The sequence below is a fragment of the Dromiciops gliroides genome, chromosome 2, assembly GCF_019393635.1.
Source record: "Dromiciops gliroides isolate mDroGli1 chromosome 2, mDroGli1.pri, whole genome shotgun sequence".
In the NCBI taxonomy this organism is placed as follows: Eukaryota; Metazoa; Chordata; class Mammalia; order Microbiotheria; family Microbiotheriidae; genus Dromiciops; species Dromiciops gliroides.
In genome coordinates, this window is record NC_057862.1 from 166214223 (window position 1) to 166236418 (window position 22196).

The window sequence follows — 22196 nt, forward strand, 5'->3', positions numbered from 1 at the left end:
CTAAGGGTTTACATAGAAGAGACATAAGAGCATAAGATACACTGAGAGATAAGGTCAGCCAGGGCCTTGAAATCCAGAATTAAGAGTTTGTCTTATTGTCTTAGGGAAGTAATTAAGACTTGCATGCACTTCGTGTCCCAGCCAGACTGGCCTAATTTGCTGTTGTTCTCATGAGCAACTCCTTTTTGTTGCTGTGTGCCTTTGTGCAAATGACTTTCCAAGCTTGGGTTGTTTTTCTTCCTCACCTCTGCCACATGTAGTCACCACCTCCTTTTAAAGCATGGTTCTTGGACCACTTTCTGCAGAACGCTCATCATGATTCCCCTGAATCTTAGTTCTTCCTCCAAACAACAATAACTACATATATGGTTTCCCCTTCAGTGAAATATAAGCTCCTTGAGGGCAAGCAGTTGTTTCCTTTTTGTCTTTAGCCATTAGCACGCAGTAAGTACTTAATAAATACTTGTTGGATTTGATTGAAGGTTTTGGAACAGGGAAGTGTCATGACAAAAGCAGGTTTGTTTGTTTTTTTATGAAGAATGAATCTGGAAGTGGTGTAGTTAATTTTTTCTTTTTGAGTTACATTCCTTTTTTCATTTCTTTTTAGCACTTTCTAATCTGTCTCATACTTTGTTTCATGGTTTCATTTTGTGCTCATTGCAATGATTAGTTTTGGCTGAATCATAAAATTGTCCTTAGGCAGGAGGAAGACTTAGGTCTCTTTCTCACAGAATGTGGACAGGAAATATTAATATGCCCATTACTTTTTTTTTAGTGAGGCAATTGGGGTTAAGTGACTTGCCCAGGGTCACACAACTAGTAAGTGTTAAGTGTCTGAGGCTGGATTTGAACTCAGGTACTCCTGACTCCAGGGCAGGTGCTCTATCCACTTCGTCACCTAGCTGCCCCAGGAAATATTAATATGAATTGAGCATGCAGGGAAAATGAAAACACTTATTATTTCCATACCAATAGCTAATGGGGCAAAATCCTTCCTATTTCTGTTCCTTTTTGTATTTTACTTGTTTATTCAGTCTTGATCCTGGGAATAAAGGTAGAATGGGAGAAGAGGCAATGTGTGTGTATGTAGACCAAGTGATGTTGTGTCTTCAGGCTACTTAGCACTAGCACTAGTAGTGGTGGTGGTAGTAGTAGCAGCAGCAGCAATGATCGGTATTTTTATGGTATTTTAAAGTCCAGGGGGCAGCTAAGCGGTGAAGTGGATAAAGCACCGGCCCTGGATTCAGGACTACCTGAGTTCAAATCCGACCTCAGACACTTGACATTTACTAGCTGTGTGACCCTGGGCAAGTCACTTAACCCCCATTGCCCTGCCCCCCCAATTTTGTTTTTAAAGTCCACAAAGTGCTTTATACATATCCTATCGTTTCAGCCTTATACCCATTCAGTAGTACTGCAGATATTATGCTCCCTAATTTACAAATGAGGAAACTGAAGCTCAATAAAGTCATATGACTTACCCTTGTTCATACAGCTAGTGTCAGAGGCAGAATTCAAATGTAGGTTTTCCTTATTCCGAATACAACCCTCTATCCATGATGTCATGTTTCCTCTCAGAATTTATATATAGGGCTTTGCTGAGACAGGCAGCAGGCATCTTGGTTGTAGTTTAATTCTAGTGCATGGAACCTTTGAGAGAAGAAAGAAGGCAGGGTTGGTCAAAGGTAGTGGTTAGAGAGAGGAGAGGGAAGGAGAGAAGAAGAGAATCATTCTAGTTTCTTTTTTTTGTTTGTTTTGATCCAACATTCATTTATTAAGCACCTAATTACTGTGTACCAGTAACTGTACTAGATGCTAGAGATGCAAAGACAAACCACAAAACAATCCTTACCCCCTATTATTTGTATTCCATACCAAGCCCTGGAGTCAGTTCTGTATTGTCTTTATGTATTTCTGTAGAAATTAAAATCTGCAAGCATTCATTAAGCACCTACTACATGTCAGGCACTATGCAACATGCTGGTATTGCCAAGACAAGAATGAAGCAGTCCCTGCCTTCAAGGAGCTTACATTCTTCCCAGGGGAAACCATGTGTATACAGATGTTAATGTAAAAATGCATACAAAGTAAATGCAATGTAATTGGGGGAGAGAAGGGGAATAGGGCTAACAAAAGGCAGACTACAAAAGGGTCTTCATCAGGTGAAGTTTCTGTAAGCTATTCTTCTCTTGTCAGTGACTATAGGGGTTGTCTTTTCTTTATGTCCCCTGAGAATTTTGGATCATGTGGGTGCCTTTCAGACTGCTTTTTGGATGACTGGTTCACCTGATACACACTTCACTCCAAGGCCTACCACAGGGTATCTGCATACCCAGAAGTATCTGCTCCATTGTGCCTATTGTTCATAGGAGAAGAGGCCACACAGTACAATGGAAAGAGCAGTGTGCTTGGACTCCAGAGACCTGGATATTTAAGTCCTGCCTCCTCTATGTCCTAGCTGTGTGGCCTTAGGAAAGCTATAGTCACCCAGGGCCCTTAGTTTCTTTATCTCTGAAATTGGGAGTGTTGTTGACTAGACTGCTCAGATTTTTTTTTTAACTCTAAAGGTCTAGGTATTATCTTGACCTTCATTTTCTAAAAATGGTTTTGAACCTTTTAGAAGGCCTTCAAGCTTTCCAGATATTTTAACATGTATTTAAGATTTTTTTAAAAGCCTTGATAACATTATAGTTGAAACAAACATTAATGACTTCAAAGGAAAGCTAACTCATATCAAACTTAATTTTCTCTAATTTTGTGTGCTTTTAGACTTATCTTATTCTTGGTGTTTTTGTCCCCTCAGCTTTCACCTGGAATTTACCGCATGAATCAATCAAAGAAAATATCAACATCTCCATTTCCTTGAGATGTTTAAAATACAAACAAGCTAATAAAAAACTACCCCAAATCCCACAACCAAGTTTTGGCCTCAAATAATATTCCCAGGTAGAAGAACTCTGGAAAGTATTTGTCATTAAAGCCTTCCTTAAAATCCCTTCCATTTCCTCAACCTCACTAATCCTAGAAATTTTGTACAGAAGTGCCTAGGATCAAAATTTGGCTCCATTAGTTAATTGCTGATTTAGCAAAAATGTTAGATGTAGTTTCACCTCTTCATTGATTCTGCTTTTAGACAGTCTTTGTTTCCCTTTCTATTCTAACCTTTTATTTATATGACCATTAATCCTGCTTCTGAATGTACATTTTTCTCTGAAAATAGGATAAAGATAAATACCAGTTTGGTAAGAACAAGATATTTTTCCGAGCGGGGCAAGTAGCTTATTTGGAAAAACTAAGGGCAGACAAATTGAGGGCTGCCTGTATCCGCATCCAGAAGACAATTCGGGGCTGGCTGCTGCGAAAGAAGTACCTGCGAATGAGGAAGGCAGCTATTACTATTCAGAGATATGTTCGAGGCTACCAGGCACGATGGTGAGCAGAACTATGCCATCTGATTTTAGAATCTCCTGAGCAAGACATTCATAGAAAGCTGCCAACCTCCTCCTTCCTGTGCTGCATGTTAGGGTAGTTATTTTCCAGGGGATTAAGGAGAATAACATGTCCTTTGTGCATAGCAGCTTGTATCTCTTAAAATGAAATTCTCTTCATAGTGTTACTGCTGAAAAGCAGTATAAGCCAATGAATAAAGCTGAAAGTCATAAAGATTTTATCATAGTCTAACTCTACCATCTGTTTAGTTTTCATATCTTAAAAAACATACCAATAACATGCACTTTGAAAATAGTAAGTGCACAGTCCATGCTTGTTGGATGAACGTAGTGAATGTGATTATACATAAATCAAAGATTTTGAAAGGACACCCAGTATTTAAAAAGTAAACTAATAATCACTCACATTCTTGTTAGTATTAAATTCAGCAGTAGTCACACGATTAGTCTCCGTCTGCTTTCACAGTGCACTTTTACTTTAATAGAGACAGCACCTACAGTATATTTATTGCGCCTGAATATATTGAAAAGATGCTGCATTCAGTCTTTTTTCATGTGGGCAGATTATGCATAGTCATCATGCCATGGAATATTTTCAAACAAGAATTTGAAAGTTATTTAAAGTAAATTAAGAATGCAACCTTCTTTCTAAAACTGTAAGGCTGTGTGGATTGTCATACCCTGGACAGGAATGCCTTAGAATTGCTTATCTCCTATTTTTAAAAGAGTTTAAAGAAAGGAAAGAAACCAAATGTAGGTGGAAAAAGTTGCATATATATTAGCATGGTCAGGTTAGTAATGATTCCATTGAAGGGTCTTCAGGAAAAGTAAGCTAAGGGGCTCCTGAAAAAGAAAACTATACATGCTAATCAGATTCTAGATGAGACATTCCTTTAAAAAACAAACAAAAATACAGTTGAATTCATACAGCAACTAGCAGATTAGTGAATAGTTTCTTTAGAGATCGTATGAATGCTGAACCAGTTTAATAAAATAGAATGGTACATCATGTATATTGAAGGCTGAATGGATTAGGTCCGTTTAATTTGCATATTATTTGTGATACAGAGAAAAGGTCACTGAAGTTGGACTCAGAGAACCCTGATTTAAACATTAACTTTACTACTTACTCTCTTAGGCAAGATACTTCTCTGGGTCTTAGTTTTCCCATATGTAAAACAAGAGAGTTGAACTAGATGGCAAGCTGCCTTTCCATTCTGAATCTGATTCTATGATTCCAGAAAAAATGTATGTGTGTTTATATTCATAAAATATATACATAAAATATATGTGTGTATTAGTAATATCCCATAGAAAACTTTCTGTTTCTGAGAGGTCACATGACATGAATGTCTGAATATTTCTAATTATTAAGACTATCATTGTTTACTTTGAACAGCTATGCAAAGTTTTTGCGCAGAACCAATGCAGCCACCATCATTCAGAAGTATTGGCGAATGTATGTGGTCCGAAAGAGGTACCAAATCAGACGAGCAGCCACCATCATTCTCCAGTCTTACTTACGAGGCTACATGGCTAGAAATAGGTATCGTAAGGTAAGCAACTCTGTTCAAACTCCTTGATCATTCCTATAATTAATAATTATTGATTGTCCACAGAATTATATGCACCATACAAAAACCTTATCTTTATCCATAGAAGGCATCCTTTTAGAGATAGAAATTTAGGTATCTACTCTTATGTAAATTTAACATGTGTAAAAAAAAAGAGTAGATAGGAAAAATTTGACATCTCTCTTCCCTAGCCTAGAAAATGAGCCCAGAAGTATCTTTTTTTTTTTTTTTTTGCTGGGCAATGGGAGTTAAGTGACTTGCCCAGGGTCACACAGCTAGTAAGTCAAGTGTCTGAGGCCGGATTTGAACTCAGGTACTCCTGAATCCAAGGCCGGTTCTTTATCCACTGCACCACCTAGCCGCCCCAGAAGTATCTTTTACATGAAAGGGATATAGTCTGGCAGATGGGCATTTCTGTACCTTAAACAATACTGATTATATAGTTTCTTATCAAGTCAGAGTAGACATAAATAAAGTAGGATCAAATATATCTTAATCCCAGTTTCTACCAGAATGATGAACCTGGTTGATCAGAAAGGAAGTGATAAATGTAATCACTCTATAAATTTAGTAAGGCTTTCGAATCTCTTCCATTGGGCAGATTTGTAATAAACAGAAAAACTATGGTACAAAACAAGACAGTATATGCATAAGTGTTTAGAGTCATTTATAATAGTTTTGGGGGTTTGGAGATGTTGCCATGTGGTGGATTCAGGTGTGGAATCTGGCTTTCATGTTAAGTAGCATCATGTTAAGTGATTTCATAGAATCTTAGATTTTTCTAGAGACCTTAGAAAACATCTACACTAACCATTAACACAATATACACACCCCTTTTACAATGACCTTGACAGGTAGTTTTCCAGATTTTGCTTGTATTTCTCTAGCAATGAGATATTTGGTTATTGGACAGCTTTAATGGCTCAAAAGTTCACTTTCCAGCATCATGATGGATTTTTAAGAATGTAAGGTGACATTAAAAAATAGTTTGTGTTATAAGTATTAAAGATTTAATTTTGTTCCTAGTTTTCCTGTTAATTTGTCTGGTTTTGGGGTAGACAGGTGTTTTATAAATTTTCTTTGTCTTTCTTCCTCCTACTTTTGAATGTCACAAACTGATTTCAGCTCCATTTGGTACAGTGCTGGTAAAACCCTGTTTAGGGAGATTTTCTCAAGGATGATCAATATGAGTGCCTGTTTTATACCTGAAAAAAGCCCCCCAATAGACCTTAAAAATCAGCCCATTGATATCCAGTCCTTATTTACACAATAGGGATGAGAATAAAACTTAACCTCCCATGGTTGTCTTGAGGAAGAAACCAGATAATATTTGTAAAGTGCTTTGTAAACCTTAAAGTGCTATAAAAATGTGAGCTATTATTATAATGCATTGTCAAATAATGATAATATTAATGGTGGGGAAATCTGTACCTTCAATAGCAGGTGTTTCTTTGGATGCCAAGTTTTGTTCATTTGAGTGTCAGCCAGTAACAGGAGGCTAGAAAGAATCATCTAATAATAAGAAGCAGATGCCAAGAATGAGTTACTGCTTTCTATTTTAGCTTTCCTTTCCTGATCATACTATCCCTTGCTTTTATTTCTAAAGACATCATATAAATGTCTTTCCTTTGTCATATGCAGAAATAGAGTCCATATCTTTATTTAAACCCTCAACCTGACTTTTAAAAATGTTTTCATTGCCCACATATGCTATCAGTATATAATAATTCATGTTCATGTATCTCCTGCTCCTCCAGTTCATTAGATGAATGCATTATTTCTATGAACCAGGTGTGCTCTGGGGCATGGTGTTGCTTCACATCCGTCTTGTTTTGCAGATCCTCCGTAACCATAAGGCCGTCATCATCCAGAAGCATGTGCGTGGTTGGCTGGCTCGGCTGCGCTACCGAAGGTGCCTGAAGGCCATTGTCTACCTGCAGTGCTGTTTCCGACGAATGATGGCCAAGCGAGAGCTGAAGAAGCTGAAGATTGAAGCTCGCTCTGTCGAGCGCTACAAGAAGCTGCACATTGGTATGGAAAATAAGATTATGCAGCTGCAGCGCAAAGTTGATGAACAGGTACGTACAGGCCACTTCCACTTGGCCTTGATGGGAAGAAAAAGATGCAGACTCAGGGGGTTACCATATTTAGGTAACTGGCTAAGGTGAAAAATATCATTGTCTACCAGAATTTCGTTGCCATTATTTGATTTCATCTCTTTATTCTAACAATTAGAAGCTAAAAACCATGAAGTTAATGGATGAAAACGTTATTTAATGTAATGAAGTAGGAAATTATTTCCAGGAGGCTTACTAGAAGTAAGATAGGAAGTACATTAAAAAGTAGCCAAATTTGTTCTCTCTCTCAACTTTGAGTGACCTTTCAGGTGTTGGCAGGCCTGGCTTTTGTATCTCTTAAACAGATGGAAGCTACTGTAATAACATCTGTGAAATAGGTAAGACAGGTATTATCTTCATTTTCCTGATGAAAAAATTGATAGACAAAGGGACCTTTGGTTTGCTAAAGATCACACAGCTAATTAGTAACAGAGACAGGAAATTGAATTGAATTTGACTTGTCAAAGTTTGAACATTTTAGATTACCATTGAGATAGTAGTAGGCCCTGAGGAAAAACTAAGTAATGTAGGCCCTTCCTCCTGACATCCTGGGTTGGGGGGAACCAGAATAAAGGGAAGCCCCAAATAAGGCTTCCTCCCACTGGTGAGGCCATTGCCATTACCACTTCTGTTAAACCTTGATAAAGCTTCAGATTCCATTTTCCTTCTCTTGTGCAGAAGAAAGAATTTTGGATTTGTTGTCAGAGGACATAGTTTTGAATCTCAGCAGTGCTGCTTACTGCCTAGGCAACCTTGAGGATGTCACTTAACTCGTAGCCTCAGCTTTCTCATCTATAAGCTGAGCTGGGTTACTCTAGATAGTCCCTTCTTGCTCCATATCTATGATCAGGCCTCAGAATTCTGAGGTTGTGACAATGGTGCTGTCATCATGTATAGTCTTTACCTTTGTGTGTTTTCTTTTAGTCTCTTAACCACCCAGCACCATACCTGTCACTGCTGAAACTCTCATTTCCCCAAATTGATGCTGTTTCTAACAACTGATTTTCTGTAGTTGTCGATAGAATTGGAGAATACAGGAAGAAGGACAGGACTGAGTGTCATTGAGTCAGAATGTATCTAGAGATGCTGAGAGATAGCTCTAGGGGTAGATCTTTCTTCAGGCTTCACTAAGTTAGAACTAAAACTTATTCTCAGGGTTGTGCTACTGCTGCTACATTGAGGGGAAATTTTCAGCAACAGAAAACCATTAAGAAGGGCAAAAATATTAACCTGTTTCGGGTTTTTTCTTTTAATGTTCCTACTACTCTTGTCCCTTTAGTACTACTTGATCTGCTATTTATTTACTTGTTCCCCTTCTTCAATAATGTCTTTTCACAGAAATGTAGACCATGAACACACCAGGGTCCAGAATAATTTTTCACTCTGTTTCTTAAAGAATAATTGTTCATTCTTTTCTCAAGGTTTCATTTTGTTTTGTGGGTTTTTTCCTCCCACAGGAAGCATTTAGTCAAAGATTCTCTCCCCCTCCCTTCTCTTTTTCTGTCTGTCTGTCTCTGTGCCAGGAACAGTAAGAGTCACTGTACTATTAACAGTTTCTTGCTTCCCTCCCAGACAAACCAGAAACTAGAAATTAACTATGCCTTTCTGGCTCTTCTATGCATACTGGGCATGCCTCCTGGGATGAAAATTTCTATGGTTCTCTTGGGTGTTAGACTTGAAAACCTGGGATATGGTTGCATTCAAAGTAAAGAAGATTTGACTCTCTTTTCTCCCTCAGTCTATGATACAGTGACTACTTTCTCTGCCACATTCTCCCCTTCACTCCTCTTTCCATGACTCTCTCATTACTTTTCTCCTACCAGAAGATACCATTGGACTGTGTTAATGGTCCAGGAAGGGGCAAACGAGAACTAGCAGCAGTCCCTTACCATGCTGTGAGCTTTAGCAATCTCCAAGAGGCCTTTTTGTTTTGTTTTGTTTGTTTGTTTGGTGAGGCAATTGGGGTTAAGTGACTTGCCCAGGGTCACACAGCTAGTAAGTGTCAAGTGTCTGAGGCCAGATTTGAACTCAGGTCCTCCTGAATCCAGGACTGGTACTCTATCCACTGCGCCACCTAGCTGCCCCCAAGAGGCCTTTATGGTCCTGAGTGCCACTAGAAGGGAAGAGCACTACTTGTGGGTATACCAGCAGGGCAAAGGCAGGGGACTAAAACAAGAGGATGAAAGGGAGAATAACAATAAAGAACATAAGAAGGGAAAAGAGGGAGAATGGAAGAGAAAAATGAGAGGTGCTGGCAATGGAAACATATTTAGTGACAACCAGTCATCAATGCATGTGCCACTCAATAACACCCATTCCATAGGTTGCTGGTTGCATACGTTGTGGTAACTGACTAGTTACTATAAACAATTTGCTTTATCAATCAAGCACATTTTGTATTACATTCTTTTCTTAGATGTGTAAAAGAAGGCAGAGAAAAATATGTGAATTGATCATAACCACATTTGGACATTTTGATTGGGCTCTACCTTTTAGAAGATCAGGTGGAAGATCTATGCTTCCTTATCTCCTCATTCACATGGCTAACTTTTTTGCTTCTAGTTTAGCAGTGGTTTCTTTTTCACATTCTTCCCTAAAATCAATTCGTGTACATTTTCTCATTTATTCATTTAACCACCAATTGTTTATAGGGTTCCTAAGGGTTCTGTACTTAGTTGTCTACATGGGTGGGGGAGGAAAACATTTTCCTTAGAGGAAAAAGTAGGATTAAGTCTAATATTGCATTATTTTTAATCTTCCTCCTTAAATTTCTAAAATGGAAAGATGCATACCCATTTCATTATGAAAGTATCAAAGTTATTACCATTGAAATTCTTTAAATTAGTATATTTTAATTGCAAAGATATTAAGGAAGCCTCAAGTCTCTACCTGTAGAACACCTGTATAGATAAATGTTTTTTTGAATGAAACTGAAGGTTCCTTTGGATTTGATTAGTATAACTTTAGAGGTCCAACGTGTGTAACAAAGAAATACATTTATCTTCCCAACAAGATTATTTTTAAAAGTTTAATAACACTTAAAATATTACCTAGAAAATGTAAACAAAAGAACCAATGAATTACTATACAGTGTCTATTCTGTTCCAACTACTTTATCTTCTACTTTAGGAGAATACATAAGAAAGATCAGAGAGACAATCCCTTTTGAGGAATCTAGGTTTAAGTGGAGGGAAAATATTTAGTACTACTTGAGAACAATTACAGAGTAAACTTTTAGCAAGTGTAAAGCTCAATTTTATTAATGGAATACATAAATGCTTTGGGGAGCAAAGTAAAGCAGTGATTAGAAAGTACTTGCTTTAATTGACATTCCTTTCCTGATGTTGACTTTGGGAAAAAAAAAAAACATATTAACTACTTCCCTGGATAATTGTGAGCACTGGCTTTCTGATCAAATAATTGATGTGATCTATTTTTTTCTTTTTCTTTCTCCTTCCTACCTTCCCTCCTTCATTTTCCCCTGTCCCTCTATCTGTTTTTTACTTATTTGGTTTTGCTGCTACTAATGCAAAGAACAAAGAGTACAAATGCCTACTTGAAAAGCTGACCACCCTGGAGGGGACATATAACTCAGAAACGGAGAAACTCCGTAGTGATCTGGATCGCCTTCACCTTAGTGAGGAGGAGGCAAAGATTGCCACTAGTCGGGTCCTAAGTCTCCAAGAAGAAATTGCCAAGCTCCGGAAAGACTTGGAACGAACTCAGTCAGAGAAAAAAACAATTGAGGAGTGGGCAGACAAGTACAAAAAAGAAACAGAGCAGGTAAGAACTAACTTCCTTTCTACTACTACTCCCTACAAAGGGTCTTTGTTGACTTTTTGGTTTGTTCTACTTTAACTATTGCTGTTCAAGTATAAATAAAAATTTTAGTGACTCAATACCCTTTATTAGTACTCCCTGAGCATTTGTCACCTTCATGAATAGGTTTAGACATGTTAGTAGGGCTTTTTGAATAATGATAGCAGGAAAAGGTAAAGGTAGCTTTAGAGGAAAATTATTAACTTAGTACTAGGTCTTATTTTTCTTTATAATAATGTTCTAGTCAGAATGGAATTCGGTACAACTGAGCTTGTCCCTCCATTTAGATTGTGGAGCTTAAGAAAACACTTTCAGCAAAGCAGGCTGAAGGGTATTGTCAATACCTGGCAAATGCTCATGACCCATATAAGAGAGATATGAATAGAATCCTGCACGGAGAGCAGCAGATCAAGTGAAAGACCAGTGCTAAGAGTCCAAAGCCAAGCATAAAAAGTCTATGAAGACTGTCAAGCCAAGAAGAAATTCTGTGCACCACTGAGGAGTATTGGTAGACTCAACAGCATGTCTATAGTGCACCTGAGGGGTTAAATAGGGGCAAGGGGGAAAGGGCTGAGAGAGATAGGAACTTACTCTTATTTCATATGAAGAAGGGATCTGACAGAGATGACAGAACAGTTGTCTTTCATAATTGAGAGCAAAGTTCTATGAAGCTAAAAAAAACTTGCCCTGGCATGGCTTTTGGTTCAACTTTTGAAGATGCTCCCATTGCTGTTGTAAACATGATGAATGATAAAACTCTAGAAATGGAGAATATATTTAATGGGATTTTCAGGAAGGGCATGAGAAGTAATGTTTAAATGTCTATAAAGGCTCTTCCTTTTAATGAATGGAAAACTAAGGAAATGGCATGATATTTGAAATATCCAACTAGTCTTACTACTTTAAAGCAAAAAAGGGAAAGTCACAAGGGACAACTGTCATGATATCTTCACTTTCTGGCAAAATCCTGTTTAGAGTCCTCTTGTACTGGCTACTGAAAATCATCAATTACATGTTCTCAAAATCAGGGTAGTTTAGAATGCAACACAGCACAAATATCTGCTATATGCTGGATATAGGAAAAATCGATCAAATAAAATCAAGACTTCCGTGGCACTCATGGACCTGACAAAAGCATTTATTAGACCTGGGCTCTGGAAGCTACAAAGTACATTTTGTCATCAGCATTATAGGTGAAAATAGGGTTTTACCTTCATTAGAGTAGATGGACCCAGTCTGATTTATGCTTTATTGCAAAGGGAAAGAAATCCAGTATGCCTTAATTTATGCTCAAGTATGCAACAAGGGACCTAGAAATCATATGTAAGATTATGCTTTCAGAGAACTCTTGTAGCATAACAGTGTACAAACATTTTAAGCAATAAGTCAGAAATAGTACATTTACATTCTCTAATTAAAAGTCAAATAAGTATATCAAACATAACCTTCAAGGGTAGGTGTACAGGATACAGTGCCAACTCCAGACCAAACAGAATGACTGAGCAAAGTGGTTATACTTTCACCCATAATGATGATACCATGTGGGACCAACAGCTTGAACAGTTTCATTGTCATCTGTTGATCCTAATCTGATGGAATAACAGCTAGTCAACTCCTGAAAAAGTCACATACTCTAGAATTGAAGTAATGTTCATCACAGCCAATATTTATTAAGGTATCTGCATATGCAGAGAATGACAGTAGATTCTTCAAGAAAATTCTGTATGGACAGATGAAATAGGATAGCTTCAAGCATGGAGAACAGATGAACTATTTTGAGGATATACTGAAATAGTGTGGCATAGCTATCCATGGACATCAACATGGATACATCAACCTGGCATTTGGTAGTAAGGAATAGTGTATGTCTTTGCTTAAGATTTCAGGGGGACTACTAGTATAAAATTTCAAATATTGGAAGACTTTACAAACAATAGTTTAAGGACATATACTAGAGAACACTGTTCATATCTGCAGTGTGGGAAAGAGTACAGACACAGACACACACACACGTCTTTTTTTACCCATGCCTATTGAAAATAAGCACCATCAGCTAATGTCCATCAGCCAGTTCATTTTATTTATAATTCTGCTTTGAAGGATAATCATATATTAACATCCATAAGTTCATCTCTTTTCTGAATGCCATTCTGTAAATATATATATATATATATTTCCTGTGAGTATAACCCCCTCCATGTGATTCATGTATGTTATACAATTCAGTCATCCAATTTGTAGTCTCTTATAAACATGTGATATCTTTTTTAGTTGGTAGAAATGTAAAAAAAAAAATCACTCTAATCAATTTAAGAAACCATCAGCAGGAGTCTTTATAAAAGAAATGGAAGATTTTGTAGCATCTCACCTGTTTAATGTACACATACTTTTAAGTGTGTTTAAAATAAAATTATCTTCTTCCCTTCCATCTAAAGCCCTCTCTTCATTTGTTTTAAACTAATAAAGAAATTATTTTTTAAAATGAGATCAATCAAAAAGCATTTATTAAATGTCAGCTATATGCCAGGTACTTTATGAGTCAATGGGAATACACATATAAAAATTAGATAATGCCTGCCCACAAGGAACTTCTGTTTTACTAGGAGGATAAAATATGTTCATAAATAAATAAATATGGTATATATATGTATATTATAAATATAAATACACATGGAATACATATATGTATGTACACAAAATAATTCGGAGAGAGGGGACACCCACAACTAGGGGAATCAAGAAAGATTCTTTGAAAAAGGTGGCACTTGAGCCTTGAAATGGATCAGGGGGTCAAAGAGTCATAAGTGAGGAGGGAGGGCATTCCAGGTATGGGGGACATCTTGTTCAAAGGCATTGAAATGGAAGATGAAATGTTATGTCATGGGAAATTAGATTGGCATATATGAGGGAGAGTAATGTGTTGTAAGTCTGAACAAAGTTTGAGATAGTGGGAAGTTTTGAAGGCCAAACACAGGAGTTTGCATTTTATCCTAGAGACAGTAGAGAGCCACAGAAACTTCTCGAGCAGAGGTATGACTTGATTATACCTGTGCTATAGGAATATCAATTTGGTATCATTGGAAGATGAATTGGAAAAGCAAGAGACAAAGATGATAGGAAACCAATTAAGATGCTATTGTATTTGTCCAGATGAGCGTTAAAGACCTATACTAAGGAGATTGTGGTGTGAGAAGAGAGAAAGGGACTGATTGAAGACATGTCGAAGAGGTAGAATCAAGAAGCCTTGATTGTATAACACCTCCTAGGTTGCAAATTAGGCATAGGAAGAATGATGGTCCCATGAACAGATAGAGAGAATAGAGGGAAAGGTGAGTTTAAGGGAAGAGATAATGAGTTGGTGTTATACATGTTGAGTTTGAGAATACACAGGTAGAACTCTCCAGAAGATAATTGGAGATGAGGGACTAGAGCTCAAGAGAAAGATGATGGCTTGATAGGTATATTTAGGAGTCATCTGCTTAGAAATGATGATTGAATCCATGGAAACTAATCAAATCATTGGACCAGAATGCAGAGAGAAAATAGTAGAGACAAAGAACAGTACAGCATGCTGACACTTAGGGGCAAGATAAGGATGATGAATCTGCAAAGGAAACAGAAGGATCAGTCAGATCAGTCAGGTGGGAAGAGACGCATAATGGAGCACTGTCACACAAAAAAGAGACCTAGAAGTGAGTGGGCAACAATGCCAGAGAGGTCAAGAAGGATGAGGACTGAGAAAAGGCCATTGGATTTACCTTAGAAGAGCAATTTCAGTCTAACTGTGGGGATGGAAGCCAGATTACAAGGGTTTGAGAAATGATTGGAAAGTGAGAAATTGGGGACAGAATGGATAGACTTTTTTCCCTAAGAATTTGGATATGAAAGTGAGGAAAGATATAGAATGATACCCTGAAGGGGCAGTAGGGTCAAGTAGGGAAGCTTTTTAATGGTTTTTAAGTTTTTAGGAGAGATCTGGGTATATTTTTAAGCAGCAGGGAAAGGGACTAGTGGATAAGAAGAAGCTAAAATAAGGGAGAGTGAGAAAAATCAAAGTGGCAAGCTCTTGGAGAGATAGGAAGGAATGGGACTGAGGGCACAAGTAGAGAAATTGGTGTTGTCAATAATAAGGATTGTCTTCTCCTTTAAGACTGGAGCAAATGAATAGGTCAGTGAAGGATGATGTTGAGGTAAGGAAGAATTAGAAGAAGGAGAGACTTGAAGCAAGGAGATCTGTTAGAAGGCTATTGCAATGACTGATGCAAAAATATATTTAATGTGATTGTACGTATATAACCTATATCAGATTGCTTGCTGTCTTGGGGAGGGGGGAGGGAGAAAGATTTGAAACTAGAAATCTTATAGAAAAAAATGATGAAAACTATCTCTAGATGTAACTAGAAAATAATAAAATACTATATTTTTAAAAAAGAAGGCTATTGCAGTAGTCCAGGTAATAGGTAATGAAGTCCTGAATTAGGCTGGTGGCCATGTGAGGGGAGAAAAGGGTATGTATACAAGAAATATGTAAAGGTAAAAATGACAAGACTTGGCAGCCTATTGGATATATGAGAGAGGAGTTGAGGATGACACTGATGTTATGACTGGGTTATCGTTATTAATCTGGTGGTATCTTTAACGGTAATAGGAAATTTGGGGAGAGGGGAGGGTTTATGGGGGTTAATGAGTTCTGTTTTGGACAGAGCTAGTTTTAGATGCCCACAGGATATTCAGTTTGAGGTGTCCAGGAGACAGTTGGTATGGTATGGGACAGGAGTTCAGGAGAAGAGTGCTCAATATATAAATCTGATGAGATCACCCAGATAACATAGATGGAGAAGAAGACACAGGACAGAGACTGGAGAGAGACCAACGGCTAGTGGATGTGACTTGGAAAAAAATACAATGAAGAAACTGAGAAGGGGTCACACAGCTAGGAGAGGAACCAAGAGAGAACAGTTATGTCAAGTCAGAGGGAGGAGAGTAAGGAAATGATTGACAGTGTCAAATGCTATACAGAGTTCAAAGAGAGTGAGGCTTGGGAAGAGGCCATTAGAGCTGGAAATGTAGGGATCATTGTTAACTTTGGAGAAGGCAGCTTCAGTTGAGTAGTGTTGATAGAAACCAGGTGGAAGATCATTTTAAAAAGAATAAGAGGAGAGAAAGAGGAGACACTGATTGTAGTTGACTTTGCCAAGTATTTATCTGAGAAGAGGAGAGATATGGGATAATAACAAGTGAGGATTATAGGGGCTAAGAGTTGTTGTTGTTGTTTTTTAAGAATAGGGAGAATTGTGCATCTTTGTGAAAAGTAGGGAAGGAGCACTGTAGCAGAAAGAATTTCTCCTTGTCATAAAAGATACTTCTTTGGGATATGCTTCCAGATTTTGATATGGCACAAATATTGTTTCAAAATTTCAACTTTCCGGAACACAAGGACCTTTAGTAACACAGACTATTGACCTTGGTCTCTTCATACTTTGCATACAAGATGAAAATTTCTGGGTTTAAAAAAATTTTATTAAAAAATTAACATCGAGCATTAATTATCAACTAAACTTGGCAAATCTATCTGTTAATTAATTTCAGTTTATATAAAGTATGAGTTTTTAGTCACTCCCTCTAAAACCTTATTAGGATTCTCTATCCATTCATTAAAAATATGACTCTTCACAACTAAAGTTTTCATTCTGGGAGTTCCTCTGAGGAAAGAATTAAGATGAAGAACCCTAACCTCTTGCTTCAAGGGTAAACTTGTTGAATTTTGCTTTCATCGTATTTGTGTTTGTCATGATAATATAGGCATTTTAAACCATTAACATTAATAGTTTTATTTTACAGCTGGTATCAAATCTGAAAGAAGAAAATACATTGCTGAAAAAGGAAAAAGAGACACTCAACCATCTTATTTCTGAGCAGGCAAAAGAGATAACAGGTTAGTTGATTTTGAAGTTTGTAGTTTTCTTTAAGATAACCTCCTATGTTTCAACTTTGCTAACTCCTAACCTGCCAGGTGCCATATCAACTTTGGGTTTTTTGGCTTTTTGTTTTGTTTTTTATCAACTTTGTTTTTAGTACTATAGAAGTAAGTTGTTTTAGAGAGTATCTTTATTTTATTTTTCTAACATGGTTATTTATGCCTCAGCCAATACTTTTTTTTTCTCAGAGATTGTTCCCAATGCCATGATTGTTGTATTTCTCTTGCACTCCCCAAATTACAGAGAAGTCACCATAAACTATCAACAATAAAAGGAAGAAAAAGAAAATGACTGTTGATACTATTAGAATAGAAAAGGAAAAAAAAATACCAAAAATTGGTGCTTAAAAAGAAGCTCACTTTCTATTTTATATAGGATCAATATAAAGGAACTCTGTAATAATTCTAGCAGGAAAAGGAGAGGGACTTACACCTGTCTTGTACAACCTAATGAAAATCCCACCAGCAAACAAATATTAGAATGTAAAAGATCTTTATAGATAGGAGCTATTTTCATTTTTGTTTTTGTATCATCAGAGCATAACACAATGGCCTTGTAGCAAGCAGGAACTTAATAAATGTTCATTGAAATGAATATTTAATTCATTTGCTAAACTCTTATTCAGAAGCTTCTATGGGACATGCACCATATGAAGACCCCCTAGAATTGGCCAAGCATCAAATTATTTAACCTTCTTCTTCTTAGTTAGAAGCCACTGTAGGTTTTTGAATAGGGTTTTACCTTAATAAGGAAGATGATTCTAGTAGCTGTTTGTAAGATGAATTATAATAAGGGAGAAATTGAAGGCAAGGTAAACTATTGAAAATGTTGCAATAATTGGTAGCAAGGCTGCTCTTTTAAAAATCTATAACAGGGCAGCTAAGTGGAACAGTGGATAAAGCACTGGCCTTGGATTCAGGAGGACCTGAGTTCAAATCTGGCCTCAGACACTTGACACTTAATAGCTGTGTGACCCTGGGCAAGTCACTTAGCCCTCATTGCCCCACCAAAACCCAAAAATTTTTAAAAAAATCTATACCAACATTCTCTACTTGAATTTTTAGCGATGGTTTTTTCATGGAAATGTTTCTTTGACACATTCCAAGAGACTTGTGAAAAGTTCTTTAAGTGTGGGCACTTGTGCATCTTGGCAGATGTTAATGAATAACTCAGATTCTTAAGTCTTTCTTTAAAAATAGAGGTGTAAACAGCAACTACAACCATCATCAAAAGTGTTCATTTATTAAGCGTAGGGATTGTACCTGTGATTTTAATGATAGAAGGAACTCCCCAGTAAGGAAATTCCTTCTGCCAATGTTCATTATCACTTTCTCCACAAGCCCAGAGCACTAAGAAGTTAAGTGTCTTGCCCAGGATCCAGGCAGGACTCAAACCTTGGTCTTATTGATTCTGAAACCAACTTTCAATCCATTTTGCCTTACTGCCTCCCTGAAAATTTGCAGGTTCTGGTGAAACAATAGCTTCTTTTGCACAAGTGAATCCCTCCATCTGGAACATGTTCCCTTCTTCACTTCTGGCCAATAGAATTCCTATCTTCCTCTTTATCTGTTGTGCAGTGCTGCCTCATCTATTTATTAACATAAAAAGTGAAAATATACATTGATTCCTTTGGGGAAAACTTTAGCTCAGCAATAGCAACTGAAATTTATTAAGTGCCTATGATGTTTAAGGTGCTGTGCTGAGTATCAAGTATGAAAAGACCAAAAGAGAGAGAGAGAGAGAGAGAGAGAGAGAGAGCGAGCGCATGAGCGCCTATGATTTCAGGAAGCCTTGTCCGCGGGGGAGAGGAAGAGACATGAATAGTCAGAGGAATGAGGAGGGCTTCCTGTGAGAGTTGGCACCTGAGCTGAACCTTGAAAGAAGCTCAGGATTCTTAGAGGCTGAAGTGACAAAGGAATATATTCCTGTCATGTAGGACAAAGAGAAATGCAGATAATGCAAATCATCAGAATGGGAATTCATTCAATAATTTAAGAATTTTGCATGAGGAACTTAATTTTAATAGCTTTTAATATTTTTATGTACCATGTCCAAGTAGACATAATACTTAGAAAAAGAGAGAGGTGGGCAGAAGGTTCATGAGAGGAGCAAGAGTATGAATCCTATACTTCTACCCCCTCTTTCTCTCACTGGGTGCTTGAAAACTGATGGGAAAGTACTTCCAAGAATGTTGGCTGACACAGTAAAGCTACCTTTGTCCTGTTGAGGTGTTTTTCCTGGGATGCACTGAAATTTCTAGTTAGGCAAAGAGAAAGGGACAGCAAGAGGTAGGTGGAAAGTCTTCAAGTCCTCCAGAAGGGTAAAAGTTGAGTCAGAGTCAGAGAGAGAGAGAGAGAGAGAGAGAGAGAGAGAGAGAGAGAGAGAGAGAGAGAGAGAGAATGAATGAGACTATGCCTCCTCTAGGATAAAGTCTGTGTTCTCCAGTAGACAGAGAGTGATCAATTATACTTCCTGTTCTTTTCCAAATCAGAAAAAATCTACCTGCTTTTATTCACTTTTATATTTCTCCCCCAGACTATAAATAAATAAAAAACTCTTTGGCATCCCATACTTTCTCATGATAGGGGATATATTAGAAGTTCTTTTTTCTAACATATCTCTCTGTCTCTGTTTGGCCTTGTAAACATTTATTTCTTTTTATATAAGTGAAGTTATCTAGCTGCACAAAGGTCATTATGTAGCAGTTAAGTATGATTTTAAATGAGCAGAAAGTCTTAGTGTAGAAGGGAGAGAAGGGGGGCAGCTAGGTGGCGCAGTGGCAAAGCACCGGCCCTGGATTCAGGAGTACCTGAGTTCGGATCCGGCCTCAGACACTTAACACTTACTAGCTGTGTGACTCTGGGCAAGTCACTTAACCCCAATTGCCTCACTAAAAAAAAAAAAAAAAAAAAAAAAAAAAAAAAGAAGGGAGAGAAGGGCACTCTGTGCGAGATGCTCTGTGAACTGCGCTTTGCCAGATTTCAGCCTGAGAATTGTAGGCTGACCTTGTATAGTTTTTCAGGGCATAGCTTCTTTTTATTGTACTTTGATTTTGAATAGAGTTTAGTACCAGAAGTGTCAGTTTATGCAGTATGCCTTCATGTTACCCAGGAGGTTTATTCATCAGGGATATGGTCTGCCAAGCAGGGTTTTCCCTCATTGAGGAGGAAAACAATGGGGTCTTCAGAGACATTTAACTACTGCCTTCAGAAGGTCATTTTTTCTAATCCTTCCCACCTGCTCCTATATATCCATTTGGAACCAAATCAGTCTCCAGATATGTCCCAACAGAACCATTATTATAAGACTTTAATGAGTACTTCCATAAGAAGCATGTCAACATAATTAAGATGGGGGAGATGCAAACCTTTGCAATAAGGTAGAAGTTATAGAAGTGGAAGAGAAGTAGAGAAAATCATTGACAATTCATGGGATTTGGTGGGTGGAAGAGAGAAGGGAATAAAAAGTTTGTGTAAAATTTTGAGTTCAAATATCAAGAAAAAATGGTTCCATTAATGATAGGAAAATTGAGAAAATGTATCTATTTTCAAGAAAGATAAACTTTCAATATGTTAAGTTTTAAACATTAAGTGGATATACAAGTGTATAGTAGTTGACAAGTGAAAGGGTAAGAAATTAAGACTGAAGATGTAGGTTTGAAGGTCACCAGAATTCAAGTGTGGTTAGAGTGATACAACTACTATTTCCTAATGGGATTCAGATAAGGGGCTCATACTGAACCTTGAGCTAAGAAGAGGAGCAGAGAAAAATGAAAGCAGGGGAAAAGGGGGTGTCCAAAAAAAGTCAAGGGAGAAAAGTTTTAAAAAGAACAGGTAAAGTGTGTAATATGTGATAGAAATATCAAGACAGATGAGAACAGAGATTAAACACAGTACCTTACCCTTAGAAGAGTGTTGGTGTAGTGATGGGAAAGGAAACCTAATTTCAGGGTTAAGGAGAAAGTAGATGCAAAGAGTGGAAACTACCTTTGAGAAATTTAACCATGAAAGATAGAAATGTAATGGAACTCATGTTCTAACCACCTTTTTGGGAGATCAGTATGGTCAGGGATTGGCTGCTTGGATAATTTGATTAGAGCATGTCTGTCATTCCCCATTTCTTACCTCTAAGTAGCCCTAGTTTCCTTCAAGGTTCAGCTCAGTGTTCTACTGGGTGCAGCTAGGTGATGCAGTGGATAGAGCACTGGCCCTGAAGTTGGGAGAATCTGAGTTCAAATCTCACCTCACACACTTACTAGCTGTGTGACCCTGAGCAAGTCACTTAACCCCAGTTGCTTTAAACATCTTGGGCCATTTCCAGCCTTCCTGATATGTATCTTGCCACTGGACCCAGATGTTTCTGGAGGAGAAAGTGAGGTCAGTGACCTTGCACAGTCTTCCCTCACTTAAATACAATTCACTGCAAGTCATGATATCACCCTGATGTCATGGTCCTCTTTGAGAATGAAGAACAACAGCAACAACAGTGTTTACTTCAGTGGGAAGCCTCTGAGTGTTGTTCAGAAGGTGAATTTCTCTTCGCGCTCTTCCTAGATATCATTCACATCTATGATAATTTGGGGAACAGAATAAATATACACGGCTACCCACACATACATATATACACCTGTTTGTTTGCATGTGCTATCTTTCCCACCTATCCACCCCCAGTAGAATGTAAGTTCCTGGAGGGCAGGTGCTATTTTTTTGATATGTCGTTGAAACCCCAGAACCTGCCTTAATAAGTGCTTTTTGGATTAAGCTAGATTCTTTGGTCTATGCTAATGGTGTATCTTTTCTAAACTTTCCCTTACATTTTATTTGCCAGAGACAATGGAGAAGAAGTTAATAGAGGAAACAAAACAGTTAGAACTTGATCTAAATGATGAAAGGTTAAGATACCAGAACCTTCTGAATGAATTTAGTCGTCTAGAGGAACGGTATGATGATCTCAAGGAAGAAATGACGCTAATGGTGGTAAGTACTTGGAGAAGGTGCAACATTGATATTTAATTGAATAGAATTGAATACAGATTGACTTTGTTTCATGGATTCACTTCCATCCTTGCCAGGGTAAATTTTATAAATTTAATTGTTCAAATCCATCTTTATAAGAAAAACTAATGACATTTTCAGCTTCAAAAATCCATCTTTTCACATGATTTTCCATATTTATTATTCACACACACGTGTTAAAGTGTACTTGGTAGTTAATGACCCGGCCTCAAGTTCTTACTGATTCTATGGGATCTGTTATGTA

The 22196-nt window shown here is 37.5% G+C and overlaps 1 protein-coding gene across 1 annotated transcript in view; it reads left to right on the forward strand.

The window, feature by feature from the left end:
- Positions 1-22196, forward strand: part of MYO5A (myosin VA) — a 247290-nt gene that overhangs the window by 162579 nt on the left and 62515 nt on the right. The window contains exons 19-24 of the mRNA XM_043981532.1: positions 3221-3432; positions 4849-5005; positions 6862-7101; positions 10675-10923; positions 16801-16894; positions 21765-21913. Of these exons, the coding sequence (XP_043837467.1) occupies positions 3221-3432; positions 4849-5005; positions 6862-7101; positions 10675-10923; positions 16801-16894; positions 21765-21913 (1101 nt within the window). The remainder of the gene's footprint in view (positions 1-3220; positions 3433-4848; positions 5006-6861; positions 7102-10674; positions 10924-16800; positions 16895-21764; positions 21914-22196) is intronic.